Raw genomic sequence first — 24,003 nt, forward strand, 5'->3', positions numbered from 1 at the left:
TATACCAAAACATGCAACAGAAAAGTGCAGTTTATTTCTGAAAGGCTGTCAGAGCTAAAGTAATGAAATAACATAATGGTATCAATTTTATTTCAAACCCATTTATCAAGAGTATATATCATAAAAATTACAAATTTTTATTTCATCCTTCACGTAATGTTTAGAGGATTCAATATCAGGAAAGAATATGAAATGGGGGGAGGGGAGGGAAGAGCACACAAAACACCTAAAGTGTTTTGTGTGCTCTTCTTGAAAAAAATTGCAAATAAGAAATCAAAAAAGTACACACCTTGAGTATACCGGGATAAAAAATCAGAAATTTTCCTCTAGAAATAAGCTGCGATTATTTTTATCTGCCAAATAAAAATGGCCATAATAATTAACAGGAAACATATAAAAAAAAAAAAAAGAAAAAAGTTTTCCATTTAAATAAAGGACACAGGAACTAAATAACTCACTTTCATCAAAATACAGGAAAACTTCGCTTTACGCGGATTTGATATGCTCGGTAATTCACGATTGAGTGAAATGATACTATTTACCCCGTTTAAAGCAGGTGATTAATCAGCTAGCGCAATTATTTTATGTTATGCGAACTTTTTTGTCACCAATCTGCAGCACTTTTCAATGTAGCAAGCAGTGGCCAGCAACACTTGGCAGTTGACTCAAAGCTATTATCGCAAGTGCATGTGCAAACTCTGTTCTCTTGCTCAATCACTTTTCTATCATTTCGCTTTAATCTGGATACCTATAAGGCTTTATTATATTCTTGCTTGATTCCTATTCAGAACAGTTAAGCGAGAATGATCTCCTACAAACTAGAAGAACAGTGTGCATATGAAGAAGAAGATAAGGAGTGCACACAAGAAGAGAAAGTTACGACTAAGGAGCTAACTGCAAAAACCTAAGTTTTCAATCACATTGAGCATGCTAAGGAAATTTTGTTTGCTGCTGATCCTGATATGGAACAAAGCTTTGTAGTATACCAAAATCTTGATAAAGCGATTGCCAGCTGTCACAAATTGCATGGCAAGATAAAAAAGTCAAGCACTATTCAAACATCTTTACTTAATTTTTTTTGCAAAAAAAAGTAGCTTAATCAAATGTTTAGACATTAAATAAAAAACTTCAGCAATGAATTTTTATTAACTTTGATGATTTTATCCTTTAATATAACTTATAATTTTGTTTTTTAATTTATGCTAGCTGATGGATGAATTATAATTACTCCTATTATTTCGTGTATTCGCTTAACGCAATTTCACTTAGCACACATTAATTGATGGATTAATTAATCGCATTAAGCAAGGTTTTCCTGTACACAATTAGGAAGCTTCAGCTTAATTTTCAATATGAAGATTTCATACTGTGACCCTCTCTTAAAAAGTATCTTAAAAAAACTTCTGCACTGATTTTAATTGAAACAGCTTACTGAAGTACCAGCATCTGGATATAAATGATGCTACTGAAATGAAGACAAAAACAGGCTTGATTCTTGTAAACAACTACAAGATATTTTATTTAAGTATTAATAATTATTAATACTTAAATAAAATACTGATTATAATCAGTAAAATGTTCAAGAACTGCTAAATGAACCACTTGACAAAGAAAACAGAAAAAAAAAAGTTCAAAGATTAATGTAACTAAAACAAAACTGATGACAAATTCAGATTAATCATTGTTTCCATTATCTCTTGAAACAGATTTTCTCACATCAACAGTTTTGGTTTCAATAGAAGCACATGCCACAATTTGTGGCAAGCACTCCCTTCCCTTGTCCCTACTTGTAGCAAATATATTAATCTTATATTACTTTTGAGTTCAGAGACACTTGATCATAAAGCCTAATGCCTGCTCTGATCTGCTCTACAATAACATCTTTTCATTTATGATTTCTTTAGGGTTTATCTCTTTGTGCCATCAAAACAAAAAAAAGTGATTCTTCTAGAAGTGCAGAAAAGAAAGACCACTGAATTAGGAATGAAAGTGAAAATTATGTTTGTGTGTACAGCGATTTTTTCCAACACATGACCAAAGTGCCATACATCGGAAATCCTGACTTAGGACAAGAAATTATATTCTTGGTTTCATCCTTTATCCAAGTGTAAGCAAAATAAAGTTTGCATGTGAAGTCACTTCATGACTGGGCTTCTTGTATATAGAAGCTAATGACTTCACATCAATTGCCTTAGTATCCCACAATGCAAAGAACATATCCTTCCAGACATGTATAATGCTAAGTATTATGGGAAGGGTCACTACTCAGACCAGTTTCAATCTTTATTGAGGTCTCATCACTGGGAGCAAAACCCAGAAGTGATACCAAGGTTGAAGTAATGCATGTAAAATATTCTGGATTAGAGAATGCTGAAAGTTTTTTTGCTTGGTTATACTATAAATTAAAGATGCCAAGAAATTATACTCTTGGTTTCATCCTTTATCTTTCAATGATTTATGAAAAGATCATTGGAATGGAATGTTGTAAGTTGAGAATTATTACATAGTCCTCAACTTACAATAGGGTTCCATTAAATATCTGCTGAATTTCAATTCAGGATAGTATTAGTAATATCCTGCTCTAAAATAAAGATGTGTGCAAATTCACGTGGAAAGAAGACAAGAAAAATCTCACTGACTTTTCTTATTGTTGATAGCAATATCTTCGGGCTAGTTTAGGATACCAGCCTACAGAGAATATAAAATAAGTGATCACCATTTAGTTTTGAGCAGGATAAAAATTTAATTTTGTACTGAAAATAAAAATATTCTTGATGTTTTTTTTAAAGTTGTAAAAAAAGAATCAAAGTGAAAATAGTTTTCAGGGGTGAAATGAAGACTTAAATATACAAATATTATCAAGAGATAATGACTGAAAACAATAATGATTCAGTTAGTGAAATTGTGTTGAAAGACAGAAAAATCAGAAATGCTTCGTGGACTCAGAGGTGAGAAATCAATCAAAACCCTGCAATGGTCAAACTAATTGTAACTCATGGATCTGACAGTTGGGGTTAGAAATAAAGCAATGATCAGAGACTAGAGACCACAGATATGAGAGTTCTGAAAAATAAATTAGAAAAGTGAACGGATAGCATCAATGACAGGATCATATTAAAACTGAAGATATTAGGAATTAACTTGAGATTGTCAACACTGAGGAATGTGCTAGTATAGCTAATCTCAAATGATACAGTCAGCAGAAAGGTTAGAAAAATAGGTGTTTAATGCCAGGAAAAACCGATTATGCAGTGGAAAAAAAGTATGTAAAAGGAGGGAGATCGTATTCAAAAATAGTACAGCATCTACATTTATATGTCCTTCAAAACAATGACCCTTACATACAACTGACTTTTAGTACAGCACCATGTAATTATACTTCAATTATCAGAATAACAAAATGACTTTCTGATGCTGTCAGATGTGGAGCATTTTTTTTATTATGATTTGATTTTGTATATGAAAATATAGTAGAGACTTCAGGCTATCTTTGTTTTTTTTAATACTTCATTGACATATATCTTTTGGGTTGGGGTATCATAGAGGCCTTACTTTCAGAATGCCCCTCAATATGTTCAAAATATTTTGTTCTATAAAATATGAAAAACTCTCATAGCATCTCAAGTCATGTTTATTACCAATTCTATTTTTACAACTTTATTTCTATGTACAGTCTCATTCAGATGACAAAATATAGTGCTAGAATACACATCAAAAATTAACTACAGATACAGAGATTTTATGTTACGTGAAGTACACCTGATGGTTCTTGATTTTGTCCTCTAAGTTTATCTTTTAGCATATCAAGTCGCATACTGAATGGCAACTGTTTTGTGCGTAGAAATATTTTTATATTACCTGTGGAAGAAAAAGACTTTTCTCCGTTCTTTCCCATCAGTGTTCTTAAAGCTTTATTCCTCTCAAGTATCTGGCTATAAAATTCTATACCACCTCTTAAATATTCGGGTCCTACTTCACTGGCTTTACTATCAGCATATTTATCCCAATATAAACTTAATATATCTTTCATAGCAATAGTAAAAGTAATACCAAATGCAGCACATACAGCATACATAAACAGACGAGACCTAAGATTAGTTCGTTCAAGCACGTTATAATGTCTGTTTATCGAGTTTCCTAAGACATATGATATCATTATTGCTGCAGATGACAAAATTGAATTGATCTGCACATAAGATGTCGTTGTGTAATATATTTCACGTGCTATGGCAAACTTTTTGGCATCCTTACTTAAAACAAGAGAATTCAAAAAATTCTCTCCTTCCAAAGAACTCCATTTAATAGGGTTCCCATTAATCAACTTCATTGATGATTTATTTACATCCTTTGTATAGTCGTAAGTAAATGTTATTGGAAGTCCAACAATAGCACCCCACCTCGAGTCAGCAGAACCTGCGTGAAATGGATCAAAGCCATATACAGTAAAAAATTTTAAACAATTGCTTTCATGATTGGGAAGCTTGCAATCTTGTAACACCTAAAAAAAAAAAAAAAAAAAAAAAGGAAATAATGTAATTTACAATTTTTTCATTTCAAATTTTAAAAAGTATATAAAATACTTTGAACATTTTCCCATTGCTCTTCTTAAGAAGCAAAATACAATGCTTTAACTTATACTGTATGCCATGTTTTTTTGTAAAATCCTCCATAGTTTACAAACTGACCCTGGTCAGTAGAAGGTAACAGTAACTTTGAAATCTTCAGCAGCTTATTGTTAACTGTGGCTGAGACAAGCAGTACACCAAATCTCGTGGCAGCAAAAAAAAAAAAAAAAGACCAGCAACAGAATGCCTTGAAATGAAAAGCTTGCTAATCGCTAAGCCTTCATAGCTAATTTGATTGAAAACAATACCATATTGTCATTAATAGACTTAGCTATGAAGGTCTATTACATATGTAGCCCTACTTGCATATGCTGTTTTCCTTATAGCAAGCAGAGGCCACTGAAGTAGTGTTTGCAAACTTATATTATTATTATTATGTGACACCTCCAGGGAGTCCAAAGACTCACCGAGTTTGCTCCATTATATTTATGCGAGCACTCCTTATAAGCTCAATATGAATTTTCTATATACGATACCAGATAAATTATTCTGGTCAATGCAAAGCAATGAAGTGGAAATTATTAGTTCCAGAAATTACATAAAATACGTAAAATTATTACTTAAAAATACCGAATTACTTAAAATGATATTCAGAATATACTTTTTTATTCTTTACTTTTCAATGATGTAGTTTATTCTCTTTATATTTATCATCATCATCAAATTCCTGCCATGTACCCTCAAGGGGTGTACAGGATATGATAGTACTACATGAAAAAAATTACATCATTATTAATTTCCTATCTACAATTTTCCTCCAAATCAGTCTGTTACTTGTCAACACTCCAATATTATCAGATCTTATATTTCTATCGTCTAAGGCACCTTGTACCGTATCAATCCACCTATATCTTGGTCTTCCTCTCGGTCGTTTTCCTGCCAACCTGGCTGAGAACACTTGTTTTGCTAATCTTTCCTCGCCCATTCTGTTTAAGTGACCATACCACCTGAGATTAGCTCTGCTAACGCATTCCTGGATGCTGACAATGTCAAGTTCTTTCCTAATATCCTCGTTTTTAATATGATACTGCCATTGATGCCATCTGTTCATGCCTATAATCTTTCTCAGGACTCTCATATCTGAAGTCTCTAGTCTTTGGTCAAGTGTTTTACTTCTGACCCAGCTCTCAGATCCATAAGTTAAAACTGGTTTGAACACTGTCTTGTATACAGCTAATTTAGTGTTCCAACTAATTTCTCTCTTATTCCATATGAATTTATTCAATTGACTTCCCACCATACCAGCTTTGCTGATTCTGTTGTCTATTTCTATATTTAATTTACCATCTTCAGTAAATATCGTGCCTAAATAGCTGAAATGTTTTACTTGTTCCACAGGTTCTCCATTCACAACACAGTTGACATTTTCAACGATTCTGCCTATTTTCATTGTCTTTGTCTTTTTATTGCTGACCTTCATACCATATCTATTACAAGAGCTATTCAATTTAGTCAGAGAATCTTGCAGACTTGTAGCGGATTTATTTAGAAGTATAACATCATCCGCATAAAGCAAAGAGCTGACATTAACATCTCCAATTTTGATATCATGTTTAATACCACTTTCCTTCATAATGTGATCCATATAGATAATGAATAACAGAGGGGATAATGTACATCCTTGTCTCACACCAGATTTAACATTAAACCATCTTCCTGTACTTCCTTCAATTCTAACTGCTGACTTACAACTCAAATAAAGACTAAGTATTGCTTGATATAATGTCCCATTGACACCATATAACTGCAGCGTATTGAATAGCTTCTCTCTTGGCACCTTGTCATATGCCTTTTCCAGATCGACAAAACTTAAATACAGATCTTTTTATATTCCCATGCTTTCTCGACTATTTGTCGTAAAGTGAAGATCTGATCCTGACAGCCTCTATTTGGCCTGAATCCAGCTTGTTCTTCACCAAGCTTTTCTTCCACAATTCTTCTCAACCGTTTCTCAAGTATACTTGCATAGATCTTGCCAGGAACACTCAGTAGGGAAATACCTCTGTAATTCTCACATGCAGTTTTATTTCCCTTTTTATATATGGGTACTATGAGAGCTCTACTCCAATCATCGGGAATTCGTCCCTCTGTCCAGGCTTTCTGAACTATGCAGTGCAGCCACTGTAAGACTCTTATACCACCATACTTCAGCATTTCTGGTCGAATATCTTCTACGCCTGCTGCCTTTCCACATTTCAAGCCTTTGATGGCTTTTTCTACTTCAAGTATGGATATGTATTCCTGACTGCATGCCTGGTCAGTGTTTTTTGCCACTGTGCTGTCATCACTGCTTGTTTCATTTAGCAGTTTTTCAAAGTAATTACTCCATACTTCAAGGATATCTTTTTCTCCAGTTTTCATGTCACCTTTATCATCTCTAATTCCTTTTATAGCACTCTTTCCTCCATTCTTAAGCTTCTTCAACAACCTCCAGAATATTTTGCCACCTTCTTGATATTTATTTTCTATATTCTTGCCAAAGTCCTCCCATGACTTTTGTTTAGCTAGTTTTACAGTGTTTAGCATTCTTGCATTTGTCTCTATATTCTCCAAGAGCACAAGCTGACTTATTTGACAGGAACTTTTGGTATGCTTTCTTCTTTTCCTTCACTGCCTCTTTAACCTCCTGTGTCCACCAGGGAGTTCTGATTTTTTTATCCTTACAAACAACCTCACCACATGCCTCTCTGGCAGAATCAATCAATGTTTTCTTCAGAGTTTGCCACTGAATCTCCAAGGTTTGATTCCTGTTCTCAAACTCTTTCATTTTCCCTTCAATAATCTTTGTGTATTTTAGTCTACAGCTCACATCTGAGAGCTGCTCAACTTTTATTCGCTTTAAAACTTTCTTACATGTTATTCTTTTCAATATGAAATTCAATTTTATCCTGCTCAAGACTAAATAGTGATCACTTCCAATTTCAAATCCTCTGTACACTCTGGTGTCCTGCACCAGGGAGAAAACATCACTATCAACAATAACATAGTCAATGAGACTTTTCTTATTCCTAGCCTCTTCTCTCCATGTGAATTTGTGCACATTTTTATTATGTTTATATTTAATTATATTTAATATTTTTAAATTTATATTTAAATTTAATATTTTATATTTAATTTTTTTATAACTCTTTATATTTAATATTTTTATATTTAATAAACTCTTTATATTTAATAAACTCTTTATATTTAATAAACTCTTTATATTTAATATTTTTTAAATGCATTTCATGTAATTTCTGATCCTGAAGAGGCAGAGCACAGAATCTGCAAAACTAGTTAGCATAAGAAAAATAGCATTGGTACAAGTTTATTCCACAGATTATTAGTTCCAAATTTGCTGTACTATGAAGGAGGTGAGTCAGCAGTTCCAAAAACTGCCACTAGACTGCCATAGTATTTTTTATGTCAATTATGGAGAATATGCAAGGAAATATTTCTCCCCCCCCCTCTCCCAACATCATTCAGAATTTCAGTAAAATAATATACAGATTATATATCTGTTACATGTCTGCTCTGAAAATGTGCCTATTAGTAATTTGTGTCTCAGCATAAAGATCCATCAAGTTGATTGACTCTCACTGCAAAAACTCAGAAAAAATAAAATAAAATAAATAAAAAATTCACTGACTAGTCTTGAACTCCAGCAGCAGTTTTAATAACAAAAATTACTGCACTGCTGAATGTAATAAAATACACATTGCAGTCAGAAAGATTTTATAACTGTAGAAGAAAATGTAGACATTTCTTCCTGTTTATGCAAGAATTACCATATTTTAATTTTTCTACACTAATAAGGCCAATAATGGAATATGCAGCACCTATCTGGTCACCTTCGGCTTCATCGGTAAAGAAAAACCTAGACAAAATACAAGCAAAAGCATCCAAGATTATCATTGGTGCAGTCTCATCCACTAACAACATCAGAGCCCAACAGGAATGTGGGCTTGACCTGCTGGAGGACAGACGAAAATTTGCCACCATAAAATTCATAAATAATATCAGAAGCTACCAAAGTGATCATGTCTCCCTAAAAACCTATGAACATTGGAACCAAATTTGCAGACTTCACAGATCATCGACTTTACAATATGATGACACTATCAGGAAAGAAATAGGTCTTGATCAGCTAAATGTCCACATAAACAAAGAACCTCTATTTTCCAGTCCTTTACCTTCAAATACCTTCATAAATCTAAACCTTACCAAACTCTGTACAAAAAAAGAACCAAAAGAAATGCTTAAAGAAAAAGGCCTAAATACCATCAACCTTCTTTCATCCTCCAAACAGGTTATTTGTTATACCGATGGATCATCAGACACCAATATGATTAATGGAGGCGCTGGTGTTCTCCTTCTACTCCCGAAAGGTGAAAAACTTTCAATAAAAGTTGGATCTGGGAGAATCGCTTCCAATTTTACCAGCGAACTCTACGCAATAATTAAAGCACTAGAAGCCTACTTAAATCTATCATCATCTCAACAATCTGAAGGAATTATAATTTACAGTGACTCAAGATCAGCTATGGAGGCAATCAAAAATGGCAATACCAAGCTCACACAAGACATCCATAAACTCTTAAATCATCGAAAGTGTTTAGGTAAAAGTTGCATTCTACAATGGATTCCTGCTCATGTAGGCATTGATCACAACGAAGCAGCTGATAAATTAGCAAAAGAGGCCAGAGAACTCAACCAAGAAACTCATATGATAACTCTTGCTGATGCCAATGCACTAGCAAAAGCTAAACTAATTCCATTGAAATCAGTGATACAACATCAAATTCCCGAGATCAATGCTGACAGAAGGACCTCCACTACGATAGCAAGACTACGAACAGGACATTATAGAGGAATGAAGATCAATACAGATGATACGAGAACATATAGAAACTGCAACAACTGCCCCAATACGGAACTGACACCCACTCACATCTTTACCTGTCCAGCAATTACAGCAGCCTTGCAAGAAATAGATCCTAATCCTGAACAACAGCTCTATACAAACAAAATCACAGACATAGCCAAAGCAGTACGAGGAGCGCACGGAAACATCTAAGACTCTTCAAAGGACAAGACAACAACAACAACAACCATATTTTTTGCCTTATAAGGCATGCTTCTTTTGTATCTAAAATTTATCTGAAGATTAAGATGCGTCCAATAAGCTGAATGCATCTTATAAACTGGTGTCTTATACATGAATGTGTTTATGTATGTGCAGTTATTGTGCATCATCACTTGTTGGTAATGCATGATCAGTTGCATGGTCGTTAGTGGTTATGCATTGAACTAGTAATCAATAATTATAGTCTGCCCACAGTTGAGAGAACCTTAGCTGGTGCAGTCCCAAGAAGAGTCAATTCATGTTGAAGGGGAAAAAGGAATAAGGCGATGTATGAATTCCTTACAAACACACAAAATCACATGCTTTATACTTATACAAGCAAAATAGTTAACACTTTAAAAATTAGAATGTTCATAAAAGAAAAGCTAATTTTTCAACATATAATAATAAACACATATCGATTAACCTTATCAGAATTGATTCGCTTTCTTCTGCCTCATGCAGAAGTGTTAAGGGGGTCTCTCATCTGTAATCGAACTATATATTTACATTTATTTTTACCCAAGTATTCTATGAAGCACAGACATAGCTATATGATTGTGTTTAAGCATAGTGTGATTGAGTACACAAAAAAGAATGACAACAGGGCAGCAGAGTGGCACTTGAGACATCCACCTACAGCAAAAAATGATACCAACTTGGAGGAAAGAACAGCAGTTGATAGAAACAAATTCTGAAAAGCACTATCTCTGCAGAAAACTAGCAAAATGGTCAGAAATTGAAAATAAATTAAAAACTTGGATAAAGGATCAAAGAAGATCGGGTTGCCATGTATCTACAAAAATGATTATTCAACGAGCAAAGTTATTGGCAACAGAAAGAAATATCATCGATTTCACAGGGTTGCCATCATGGCGCTTTAGATTTATGAAGAGAAATTATTTATGTATGCATGCAAAAACATAAATATCACAAAAAATGCTGGATAAATTCAAAAATAAAATTGGAGTTTCACAGATTCATCATAAATGTTAGCTAGCTGTTCACAATTTTGAACAGATAACTAATATGGATGAAGTGACTCTGGCTTTTGATGTGCCAAGTAGGCCCAACATTATTGTTGGTAAGGTGGTTGATTAGAATTTCATTTCACAGGCTTCTTTAAATCAATGCCCAAACCAAGTGTTAGTATAATATAAGGAATGGGTGCTTTTCCTATCAATTCTGTGTAGAGTCGAGGACATGATTAGAAAGGCCAGATTCACCATAGTTATTAAATTTAATCTGTCATTTGTGTTCCTTATTTCCAGACAGGAATTGTGTGTCCAGTTTTGCCTATATATATATATATATATATATGGCAAGGTACAGGTGCATTAAGGTTGGCACTACTCATTAATCTAACTTCTACCAAATTTATCCTCCTGATCTTGGGTATTAAGTCCAATATTGCTACCTTCAGACTCATGACCATCTTCCATGAACTGCTAACCTCCTTCAACTGCAGAGTCTTATGACAAGCTTAGGAGGCAGTATAAAGCAGTACTTTACAGCTGCCTCCTAATCATGTCATAATCACTTGCGCTCTAGTTCCACATGTCTCCTTCCTTAACTGAAAATTCCACATTTGGCAGCCTCCCAAGTTAATAGTGTACAATCATTCTTCCCAGTAAGAGGCAACATGCGATGGACGGGACTCAGAATTTGAGAGTGCTGGATTTGGTAACAACATCGGAGCTTTAAGTAATTATCTCTTAGCAGGTGACTAAATTCCTTACCATTTATCTCAATATATGACCAGAAACACTCAAATATGGAGGTATAAAAGCTTTACACTGGCTATACACTGCAAAATTCAAAAAGTGTGGGTCAGATCAAATTCTGGATGATTAAAATAGTACCCACTGTAAAAAGGAAATAAAATAAATTAATAAATAAATGTGACAATTAAAATCATTTCCTTACTAGGTGCTCCAGTAAGATTTATGAAAACATGCTTGTAAATTAAAAAAATAGTAGAATAGCAAGAACATACTAGGTTTAGGCCAAACAGGAATTGTCAGGATCAGATTTTTACCTTCAGACAACATATAGTCAAGAAAACATAGGAGTATTGCAAGGATCTGTATTTAAATTTTGTACATCTGGAAAAGGCATATAATATACAAAGAGAAAAGCTGTTTGAAACTAACACTGAAATTATAATGAGCAAGGTGTAAATAAAACATCATGTGGTCTACACTTCAGTTATAAGTTGGCAGTTAGAACTGAAGGATATAGAAGAAAATAGTGTGGTGTAAAATCAGATAGAAGCCAAGGGTGCACCATCTCTAATTCAATATATCTACATGGATCACATCATGAAGAAAAGTGAAAGTGGACCTGATATCAAAATTGAAGATGTATATCTCAGCTATTTACTTTATACAGATGATGTTATAGGGAAGACTGTTGGGACAGTCTTCCCAATGCCACTTTCCCAAGTGATTATATGTTAATCCCACACAAGAGGCGCCAAGACCTATGATGCAACAGTTTCATGTGTGTAGGAAAGTGGTTAGAGAAGAAACATATTAACAAATTCCTTTCTTTTCTCTAACCACTTTCCTACACACATGAAACTGTTGCATCATAGGTCTTAGCACCTCTTGTGTGGGATTGATATACTGACTGACAAATTATGCAAAAACCTTACTTGCCCAAGAGTACATTCCCCCCCACCTTCAGTTTTGGACAAAGCCCAAAATCACAGTCGGACAAAACTAGAGAATAAGAGATAATGGTTCAGCTTTGATATTCTTCTGTGGACAGGAAGTACAAAATAAGAGTCATGAAAAGGAAATGAATTTTCTTTTCTCTTCATGTCCAAACTCTTTGCCAGAAATTTTCTGAGGAAGATTTCTTTTCTACTATTTAAATTTAATTCCTCTGCCATTATTTCCCAGGTTGTGAACAATGGCTTCTTTTATCATCCACCACATCATTCCAACTTTCATTTAAACTGCTTATGGTAATCAAAAACACTTTTATTTATTGTTTTTAACTCCATTAACCACTGTTAATGTCTCCATAAACTTACTTGCATTTTCATCTAACTCTGCATAAAACTTGGATAATGATTCATTGCTCTAACCAGTGACCATTTTGTGATGAGATGAGAAACACTTGCACTGTTAATATAATTACCTCACAAGGACTTGTGCATTAACTGTTTTACAACTGCAGCATACACCAGCACAGGCATGTTGGAACACATCTACATATATCAAAATACTTAGGCAATTCAACAACAAAGAGAAAGGGTATTCCAGGAATTTTATTGCCACACTTCATATTTATGTAGTAATCCTAACACTTCATATAAAATACTAATACCAAGTTGAAACTTATTATTTACTTAATTGGCAACTTACCTCTATAGCAAGATTATTAAGGTTTGGTGTAAGAGGTTTTTCTAATCCATCACTGAAATTAAAAGAAAACGTTAATATGATCTATTTTTCACATATATAAAAAGTCACACAAATATAAAATTTATCATCCAGTTAATGTTTGTACTAATTAATCAATATAAGTAGTACATAGTTTAGCTAAATAGCAGTTAGTTTCAAACAGCCCAACTTCATATTAACAAGCTGGAGTGACCGATTTAATGCAAATTATTTTGTATAGCAATAAAGTTAGGAACCTGTTGAATTTCTATTCGGAACATGGTCATTAGATAATATGCTTTTTATTATATACAGTAATCCCTCGATTAGGGAGTTTTCAATTAGTGCATCATTTTTTTTCGATACCCAAATTCGATTAATGCGCCTCTAAAATTCGATTGGTGCACCTATATACATCTTAAAAATAAATGTTACAGATTTTAAAAATTTTCTATCTATACCTTTTTATAGCTAAATTTTAAAAAATCACTCACCAGAATGAAATAATTTAGTTACTGATTTAAAACATTTTACAAACTTATTTTTAATGGCATACAACACTACTTCCATGTACACTATGTTCCAAATTTTTACACCCAAAATTTATGTCGTCTGCTATAGCACGCCCACAGATTCGAGACACTTCTACGCATGTCACAAAAAGGAGAATCCATTCTGATAATAGGGTAATCAATCCATCTTCTGGGATGAGTTGTTTATTATTATACATCGGAAAATTAACTTCTCTTTTATGATCATTGTAGTTTTTAAAGTGGTAACTATTTTGCTTGTATAGATAAAATTTTATAGATTTCATAGATAAAATTGGGAAATTTTATCTATAAGGCACGTGATTTCGCATGTTGGCGACCAATTCATACATCCTTCATTTCTTTCTCCCATTCAATGATAACATCCAAGAGTTGATTAAATCTCATTCTGAAGAATTGAGTGATTCCGACCTGCTAAATTTAGATGCACAGCAGGAAGATCCCGAAGAATATGAAGAAAATTTAACCACTGATAATCAGTCAAAAGAGATTTCACAGAAACAACTTGAAAATATTTTTCGTACAATCGAAGTTTTTAAGCAGCAATGCTTAGAGGCTGACCCCGATGAAGAGAAAAGCAGTAAAATGTGCAGAAGAGTAGAAGAGGCAATAAGGCCATACCATTGGTCGTATGAAAAAAAGAAACAAAATGCCTGCCAACTACGTTAGATCAATTCTTTGTTAAGAAGTAGAATAATAAATTTATATTCTGAATATGTTTTATTGTCTTTCATCTTCATGGTTTTCCTTTAACTAGACCCTGAAACATATCCTAATTCTTTTATAAAAAAAATTAAGAGTCAAAAAAGAAACCTGAGGAATGAATTCTACATTTCGCCATAGGTTATTATATTCGATTAATGCGCCTGTTTTAAAGAATGCATTAGGTGCACTAATCAAGGGATTACTATATATATTTTTTTTTTTTTTTTTTTTTTCTGATTTAATGAAGAAACATTTTCTAGTTTATATATATATATATATATTTTTTTTTCTGACTGATTTAATGAAGAAACATTTTCTAGTTTAAGTTGGCTTGTGATTGGGATCTCTGGTGATGATAACAATGTGGGTACTGTGATCTCACAAAAGAATATTCATTTTCAGATTGTATATACTGTAATTCATGACTACAATAAAGCTATCTTTATCTGCTCTACTAATGACAGGATTGTGTTTTTAAAAAAATATAGAGCTTTCATTTCAAAAACAGGAACATTTAAGTTTGGCGTTTTAGTACCAGAGATGACTAGTTATTTAAAAGCATAACTTTGTAAACTTCATCACTTCTATATTGTAGAAAAAATTACAATATCAGAAAAGTTTTGAAACCACAGATCTTCGAAAGTGTATTTATCATCCTCTGTTATTGGACAAATAGAGAGATTGCTAAACTATTATTATATATAATTCATTTATTAGTTAGTAATGTAGTTGATCTCTAAAAGCATTGTTCTAGGTTTTTTCTGATTCGCTACATAAATATGTGCTCTTAGTTCCAACATCAACAACGTTCAATTCTAATTTCAGTATGCACAATCATATACATGCTTTACCTAACTCAAATTTTTGCTTCTTCAGGCACTACTTAACTTAGTTTCAAAATTAGACCCTCTTCGACTCTTTTTGTCTCAGAGGTGGCATTTGTGTATAATTGTTCTGATATACAATGTCAGATTTCCCAACTTAGAATCTGCTCTTCTTGATTTTCTTTGACTAAAAATCTCTCGGCCTCATCCCATCAGGTTAATTTGTTTTCTCTGTTGATCCTCTAATGCTACCAACAATTCTAAACTTCTTTAATTTTCCAAATAGTGAAGTCATCTTCTTTGGAGATTTTAAAGTTCACAACTCCTCTAGGCAATTCAGACTGCAACCTACTGTTGATTTCTTCTCCCATGGGCCAATACTCATGCTGCCACTTTTATTCCCTATATTATTTGACATTATAAGAAAGCCAAGTAGGATGATCTTCATGACGTCTGTGCCTCATTTTCTTGTTGGATTATGTTTTTAATCAACTGATCCAAACATATGCACTGAACATGTGCAATTCTTACTGAAACATTTATTTTCCATTCCACTTTAAATTCTCACCTCTTATCTAAGCCTTAGTTTACCACGAAGTGTGCCAAGGCTGTACAAGAAAAGAACTACTATGTGGCATGTGGAAAAAAATTGTTCTTAAGAGTACTCCAAAATAAGCTTATTTTGTTAATAAAATATTGAGATATTGACTTCTAATTTGTATTGGTTTAATTTATGTGAGTTCAGTTTAGATGTTCAGTAAAAGTTTAGAGTACTGCTTATAATGTCATACTGTTAGCATGGCACCAGTAACAAAAAACAAGGGTGACCAATATGTCTTGTGAGGGAAGAGAGATTTTGTTCAAGTCAGTATATATGAAATGTATTCAATACAAAAGTTGAAAGATTTGTGGGAGGAAAGCAAGACTGGTGAGCAAATATGCAAGAAGTGTTTTGAGAGGGAGTACCAGTTGTGTGTGGGTGAGTAAAACACATGACAATAGATTGGAGAATATTGATAAAAGTGGAAAAATGCAAGTGTTGGAGAGACTGTTGAAAGTCCAGCAGTAGAAGACAGAACAAAAAGGATATCAAAAAAAGTAGTGTAGACCATCAATATATGCATACAGATATGTTCTTCAGTATTCTTATGTAAATTAGTGTAACCTTAGACAAACCAAATTTAATTACCAGTTTCTGTTGTCAGTGCAAAATATATTGTGCAAAGAGCACAAAATTGATTGTAACTTTTCTTTCATGTAGCAGTGCATTGTTAATGTACGTAGGCTGTAAGTAATAAGACTATATTTATACAGAAAACAGATTACCTTTAATCATCATCATTTACATGGTCTTTTTCGAAGTAACTACCGTGAGACGCGATGCATTTGTCCCAACGTTGCATCCACTTCTTAAACACATGTGAAAATCCGTTTTTTGAGAGTTCTTTCAAAACCGCCTCTGCAGCTTTTACACATGCTTTGTTGCTTTCGAAATGGCGGCCTCTTAGTGGTTTCTTGAGCTGAGGAAACAGCCAGAAATCACACGGTGCGAGATCAGGACTGTATGGAGGGTGTGGTAGGATATCTATGTTCTTCTGCAAAAGATCCACTATACAACCAGCAATATGTGGCCTTGCATTATCGTGGTGCAATAAGAAGCCATTCTTCAGCAATGGACGCTTCCTTTTGACGTGCTGTACCATTGTCTGTAAAACATCCGCATAGTATGAACCGTTTACAGTATTCCGGGTTCTACAGCGTGTTGGTAAACAATGCCTTTGTAGTCAAAAAACATTATGGTCATAACTTTACCAGCCGATTTTACAGTTTTTGCTTTCTTGGGGTTAGGCGAAGACGGATGCTTCCATTCACTGCTTTGTTATTTCATTGTAGGGTCATAGTGATACAACCAAGCTTCATCTGCTGTAATGATGCATTTTAAGAAGTTGTTGCCTTCTTGTTCCAGTCTTTCTTTCCATTCTGTGCACACATCCACTCGATGCTGCATTTGCTCCGGTGTCAAGAGTTTGGGAATCCATCGGGCGGAAACACGTTTCAGTTCCAAATGTTCAGCCATGATTGAGTGAACACTTCCCACAGAAATATTCAGGACAACATGCAGCTGGCATATTGTAATTCTGTGATCCTCCTTGATGATAATAGCTGCTGTGTTGATCATTGTCTCTGTGCCCTCACATTCAAGATCTTCCACATTTTGCCTTCCTTCCTTAAAAGTTTTATGCCAGTGAAAAACACTTGCCCTTGACATTGCTTCATCATGGAAAGCTTCACGTATCATGTTAAAAGTGTCCGATGCTGATTTTTGTAAACGCACACAAAATTTAATCGCATAACGCTGTTCCAAGGACACTTCCATTTCGACGACTGGTCGCGGCTTGTAAGCACGCCGAAACAAGCTTGTGTTTAGTCAAGTGACACTGGCACATCAGCCCGTATACGCCATCCATCAACCTCTTTTGTTAATACAGACAGCAACATTTCTTTATTCCACAGAAATTAATATTGTGATGAGTGGTTTCGCAACAGTAAAATTAGTCTTATTACTTATTGAACAGCCCTCGTATATTGTGTTTGTGTGTGGTGTAAATTTTTTTTAATGAAGTGAATTCACTTCATCGTAAGTAAGTCTACCCAAGATAAAAATTAGAGTTTAATGTTTGGATATGTTTAAAATACATAAATTAAAAGACTTGAATATTTCAGTAAATGTGCCAGTTTTTACCATTTTAAAGAAAAGCACTGTGAGGTTTATATGTAATGGTGGTAGTTGCTTTCATTTCAAAAAGAAAGGCTCTAACAAAGGCCCTTTTGTTGCCGGGCCTTTATGACTTATGTAAACAGTTACACCACCATTTAAATTTTAAATTTATAACCATATTTATTTTTAAATTTTAAAAATATAACAAGTTAAGAAAATATAAGTTCAATTACATTTTAATCATACTTTAAGAAAAATATTTAAGTATATAATTGTAACTTACAAAAATAAATATTTTTATCTATGAGTCCTTTTTTTAATTTGATTTTGATCCTGAAACCTGACATCTTTTCCTATGTACTAACATGTCAATATCTGCGTCTTCATTTCATGTTGCAATATGAGGTATTGCATTTAATCTAGAATCTTTTATCCATGAGTAGAATTTTGACTTATTAGGTTTCATAATTGAAAATAATTGCTCATACATGCATAGATGCTTCCAAAGATTGACAACATTTTTGTACAATAAATTTTATATTTGTGATATTTACTGCCGAGGTATTTATAAAAATTTGGTATGCCAATTTCATTATATTTATTTTTTAGTTCAGTATTGCACTAGAGTACAATTACTTCCATTTGTAATTCTTTGTCAACATTTTCAATTTTAATTAAAAAAGGTGAACAGAATAATAATTCATTTTCAAACTGGTTGAAATCAGAAAATCTTTTTTCAAATTCAATTTTCAATTCTTCAATTTGAGGAATGTACTTTTCAGCATCATTATTATTTCGAGAAATTGATTTAAGTGTAGGAAAGTGGGCTAAATTATTCTTTGACAACTGGGTTTGCCAAAGATAGAATTTTGCCAGATTCAATTATGACTTAATTAAATCATACATATGACATATCAACTGTTCACGTCCTTGCAGAGCAGTATTCAAAGTGTTTAAGTGGCTTGTTATATCAACTAAAAAGGTCAAGTCTTTGCACCGATCTTCATTGGTGAGCTGAGGAATCAATTTTCCTTTGGATGAAGTAAACATATCAATTTCCTTCTCTCGTTTTTCTTGAAAAGTTCTGCCTTCTTGATCTTTTTTCAACTTTAAATTCAGACATGGTTATGGGCAAAAAAAATATAAGTTATTGAGGTAACTTTTTATTAACACACTATCATATTACAATGGTAACCTGTAACTTATTGACATTGTATCACGTGGCTTAAAATGGCTGCATGACAAGTAACTTCCATTCAGTATTGCCAACATTTGATGATAGAAACATGGTACAAAGAATTGTAGTAATAAATTTTACTTTTATTTAAAGCTGTCATAAAACATTTAGAAGTGTGAATTTTTTCTGTTTTAATCCCCACAGGATGTTAGAAATATTGATTTTTAGAAAAGAAATCATTAAACATATGGGCCGGATATGAAGCCTTTGCGGGCCGTAGCTGGCCTGCAAAAGCTTCGTATCCGCCAGTTTGCAACCTTTGCTTTAAAGGTTGCAAACTTTTAAAGTTTGCAACCTTTAAATGCAGAGACTTGACCAGGGTTTTTCTGACCTAATGTCCAATCCTCACCTTTTTTGTGGTGCACCCTGTTAGGTATTTACTTGGGATTTAGCCAACCAAATTGTATTCTTATTGGCTTAAACCAAAATATAAAATGATGGTACAACATGACAGAATTTAATGCAGGATGGGATGTCACCCAGTTAAACAACGGGCCCCGTTGTTTTTGCCAGGGGATCAGGGTGAACAGAGAAAGTCAGCTGCTGCAATAAATCCTAAAACACACCCCAACTCAACATCACCAGAGTTCAAGATTGGTACTATCAACATAAGAAGCCTGATTGGCAAAGAAATGGAGCTAGCTAAGGAATTGGATAAGTACCATATCGAAATAGGGGTGACTGAAACAAAAAAAAACAAAAACTGGCGAGATCTTTCTGAGCAATAAATACAAAATATTATATTCAGGCAATGACAATCAAGGAAAAGGAGTACTCATAGTATTCAACACTAAATACGAAGCTAATCTTCTTGAATGGCAGGCAGTCTTAAGTAGAGTGAAGTGAGCAAATATCAGAATGGGGAACTGGAGACTTATTTGTGCCTATGGTTCCACAGAAGGTTCTACTAAGGTAGAAGTGGAGAAATTTTTTGAGGCTTTAGAGAAACCAACTGACACAATGAAAAACGGAAAAGTCGGTCCTTGTTGGGGATCTAAATAGCAGAGTAGGAAATGATTGTCAGACATACATGGGAAAATTTGGAGAAAAGAGCAAAGTTAATAATAATGGCAAATATCTGTTGGATTTCTGCTCAAGAGATGGACTGGTTATTACTAACACGTTCCAACATAAAAATGTACACAAATTCACATGGAGAGAAGAAGTAAGGAATAAGAAAAGTCTCATTGACCATGTTATTGTTGATAGTGATGTTTCTCCCTGGTGCATATTGCCAAAATATTCAAGTATATTAAAATTTATTTTAATTATATCCTAGTTGATGTTGTAGTTTTTTCCTTAAATTATTTAGTAAAAAATGCATAACCACGTCTAAGCCTTTCCACGGATGCCAATACATAATAGGTTTATAATCAATTTTTTCAGTAATGAATTATCATGAGTTGACAAAATTAAAATTGCAAAAAACAGAGGAAAATCATGTAAAAAACTTTATTAACATCGAATTGTTGCTTACGTATCATAGGCATCATCAGTACAAGATCACAATAAGGCAAATAACAACAGACAATTCTAAAAAGAGCCAGCCACCTGAGGAGCTAATGTAAAATAATTAAAAAGGTCAATAATTTCCTAACTTATTAAAAAATAAATTACATATATACATAGACAAAATAAAGTTAGGAAAGATTAGCAGATTTAAAAAGTACTATCTTCCATAAAGGGGATTGACATAGATCATCTATAATTTAGGACAATGGAGTAAGATTTCAGTTACATGTTTCTTTATAAAGACATTCCATGAGAAAACGACTTTTATGAAAGACTCATCTTGTTCCAATGAATTCTAAGTTTAGTGTCAATAGCATGCTCCAAAAGTCCATACTGTTCAGACTCAAGGTATTTAATATAAGACTTGGGTTCTTCTATACAAATAAATGCAGATCTTTCTGTTTGTCCATAATATGATAACCCACAAGAGCAAGGAATCTGATAGATGCTTGGATAACTAAAAGGTTGTCCTTAGGAGAATTTTCTGATAGGGAAAAAGACAACAAAAATAATCTGTGGTTTTAAAACTTTCGCTATGCATTCAGCAATCCCATGCACATAAGGATAGAAATGAGAGTTACTTCTTCTGTATTGCAAGAGATACCATAACTTAAAAGCTTTTTTTGATGAAAGAATCCTTAAAGTCATTAGACAAAAAGTGGAATTAATGTCTTAATTCTTTCTGTCAAAGTTCATCTGAAAGAACATAAAGAATGAGCACCATGTACTAAAATATTAATGTACTGAAGTCTTTTTTTTTTTTTTTTTTTTTTTATAAGATGGAAAATTATTTATCTTTTCAGTTATCTTACATTAGCTCCTCAGGTGGCTGTTTTTAGAATTGTCTGTTATTGTTTAATTGCCTTTCTGTGATCTGGTACTGACAATGCCTATGATACCTAGGCAAAAATTCTATGTTAATAAAGTTTTTATGCGAGTTTCCTCCATTTTTATAATTCTTATAATTTGCAACTATTCGTGAGTAGGACACACGAAATCATCACGAGTCCAAGAATTTTTTTTGCATTTGTTCCTGTAATTTTCTGGGCATTCACTCCATGGTCACAAAATAACCTAGAAATGTTTCAAACAAAGGACATCAGGAGTTAATTATTCTTTCAATTAAGTCTCAGCAATTTATTACTTGTATTCTATTTTATATGAAAAACTCCAATTTTTTTCCTAACAAAATGATGAATAATAAATTAAAATTAAATTGATGAATAAAGACAAATCTAATAAAATTTTATAAAACTGAAATACAAGTATTACCTATAAAATTGAACAATTTCTTTGAATTTATACAGATATGGTCCATGAATTAAACTATAACTTGAGAAACTTCCCAAAGATGCTGCTACAGCAAGACCACCAATCACTTTCCGTCCAATAGGAGTTGCAAACCATGACAGCTTAGAAGCCATTGCTAAAAAACAGATATACAAATAACAAAATATTAAAATAAACATTTCACTAATTAACAATAATACAAAAAAACAACTGTTGATAAAATAAATATTTACTTAGCTGCTAATACACTGGGACGTATACCAACCAAGAATGTTCTGAGACAAGTGGTCTGCCAGCAAGCATTAACAATCAGTTATTAATGGGAACAATTTAAAATTAATGGGCAAATGACAAGAACTGAAGTCTTAATTTGGCACCCACTATTGCCAGAAGAAATGTTGAGTTTTAAGTTGGATTTAGTCTTAAAATGACTATTTCCTCCCAGATTTCTGGTAAATTAATAGCTATGCTTACTGAGGTTTGGTGAGTGTTTCACTGTTGCTCCTGATTGTAAAAAAAGTTTCTCAGAACTTATAAATTTTGTGTAGCATGTTGGTTTTTCTTAAATTTTCTTCAGGACTGCCAGTTTTGACTTGCTATAACAATAGCAGCAAATGTATTATTGTTATCTAAGCTGGATGTCAACAGATTTTTCTGGCTTTCCAAAGTCAGTCACAAAGATACAATGAAAAGCCATCTTTCTGTGACTTTCCATAGTATGCTAGTTCACAAGTATAAGGCACAGCATACTCTCTTGGATGGAGTGTATAAAGTGATAAAGGATGGAGTTTGTCCTTAGGTGAACAGATGAGGGTTACTAGTTTGATACATGGGTGATAAATGTGGTGTGGAGTTTATTTATTGAGCACACAGGATATCTTTTCAGATGTGCCGTGGTTATGTTGGATAGTGATAGCTTCACTGCAGTTTTGTGTATTATGGGAGGGATGGAGGGACACTTAATATTTTATGGGATTATGGCTATAATCCCTGTAAAATAGGGTAAAAGCTGTACTATTGGAACAGACAGATAACCTTGCTGTAGTTACGTTTTTAGGATACCAAATTATTATTATTGCAATAACCTGGATGGAGTTAGTAGTCATCATGGAAGGCCCACTTAACTAGCAGTATGTTTATCATATTAAACCTTGAAATCATTCCCCACCAGTCCCCGGGCATTGTGAATGTCGGGGGATGGGAAATGATTCTGGCAATGCATCCACTCATCAACCACACTATTAAAAAATCTACTTCTCACACCCTTAACTACATCTTTACATAACTTCCAGGGATGGTCTCTTATTCTTCCCGTCTTACCCTCCACTCTTTTTATAATTCCTTATGTATTAATCTGGTAAAATCCCTAACTTGAAAATCACTATCACATCACTTCTTTTTCCTTCTATCCACCAAACTTTGCAATCTATATATCATCAACGACTCTGCATAACCAACTTCAGAGACCCAATACCACTTTGGTCATTCATCTTGGAATCCCATCTAGTGTTTCCAATTCACAATGAAAACTAGACAACGAAATCTGAGTACAAAAGTCCATGTAGCCTGACTAAAAGTGCCTCCATAGCACAATTGGAAGAACGACGGTACATTGCACCCTTCGATTGGAATAGACCTAAGTTCGATTCTCGTTGCGACGGGAGGAATCTTTATCTGGACAATTTCAATCAAAGGTGAGTTAGTCAATCTCATATGGAGGTAGCAGGGTTTTTCATCCCGCATACAGACAAATCGGCCCGTCAGAACACACACAATTTACAGACAAAAAATAGTAGTTGTGGTGGGCAGTAGATGGTGTTGATTCGTAGTAGAGGTTCGGTGTAGTGGTTGAGACAGTTGTAGGTGTCCTCCCGCGATGAGTCTTCAGACTCCTTGGAGGTGTCAGGAATAATAATAATAATGCCCATATACAGAGGCACCACCACAACCTCCTTATCCCTACATGTCAATTTACTTCTCATCATAGCAGAAATACACTATCTGATCAAAAGTATCCGGACACCCCTCTATAATTCGTAAACTG

At 33.7% G+C, this 24,003-nt stretch overlaps 1 protein-coding gene across 1 annotated transcript in view; it reads right to left on the reverse strand.

Moving 5' to 3' along the window:
- Window positions 1–3,613: 3,613 nt before the first annotated feature.
- Window positions 3,614–24,003, reverse strand: part of LOC150105273 (transmembrane protein 177) — a 32,437-nt gene continuing 12,047 nt past the window's right edge. Inside the window, exons 2-4 of the mRNA XM_090394054.1 lie at window positions 21,942–22,095; window positions 13,104–13,155; window positions 3,614–4,498 (exon numbers count right to left, since the gene is read on the reverse strand). Of these exons, the coding sequence (XP_090250180.1) occupies window positions 3,740–4,498; window positions 13,104–13,155; window positions 21,942–22,093 (963 nt within the window). The 5' untranslated portion in view covers window positions 22,094–22,095 and the 3' untranslated portion in view covers window positions 3,614–3,739. The remainder of the gene's footprint in view (window positions 4,499–13,103; window positions 13,156–21,941; window positions 22,096–24,003) is intronic.

The sequence above is a fragment of the Typopeltis vanoorti genome, chromosome 6 (assembly GCF_054136105.1).
Source record: "Typopeltis vanoorti isolate ZY-2024b chromosome 6, IOZ_Tvanoo_1.0, whole genome shotgun sequence".
Classification (NCBI taxonomy): Eukaryota; Metazoa; Arthropoda; class Arachnida; order Uropygi; family Thelyphonidae; genus Typopeltis; species Typopeltis vanoorti.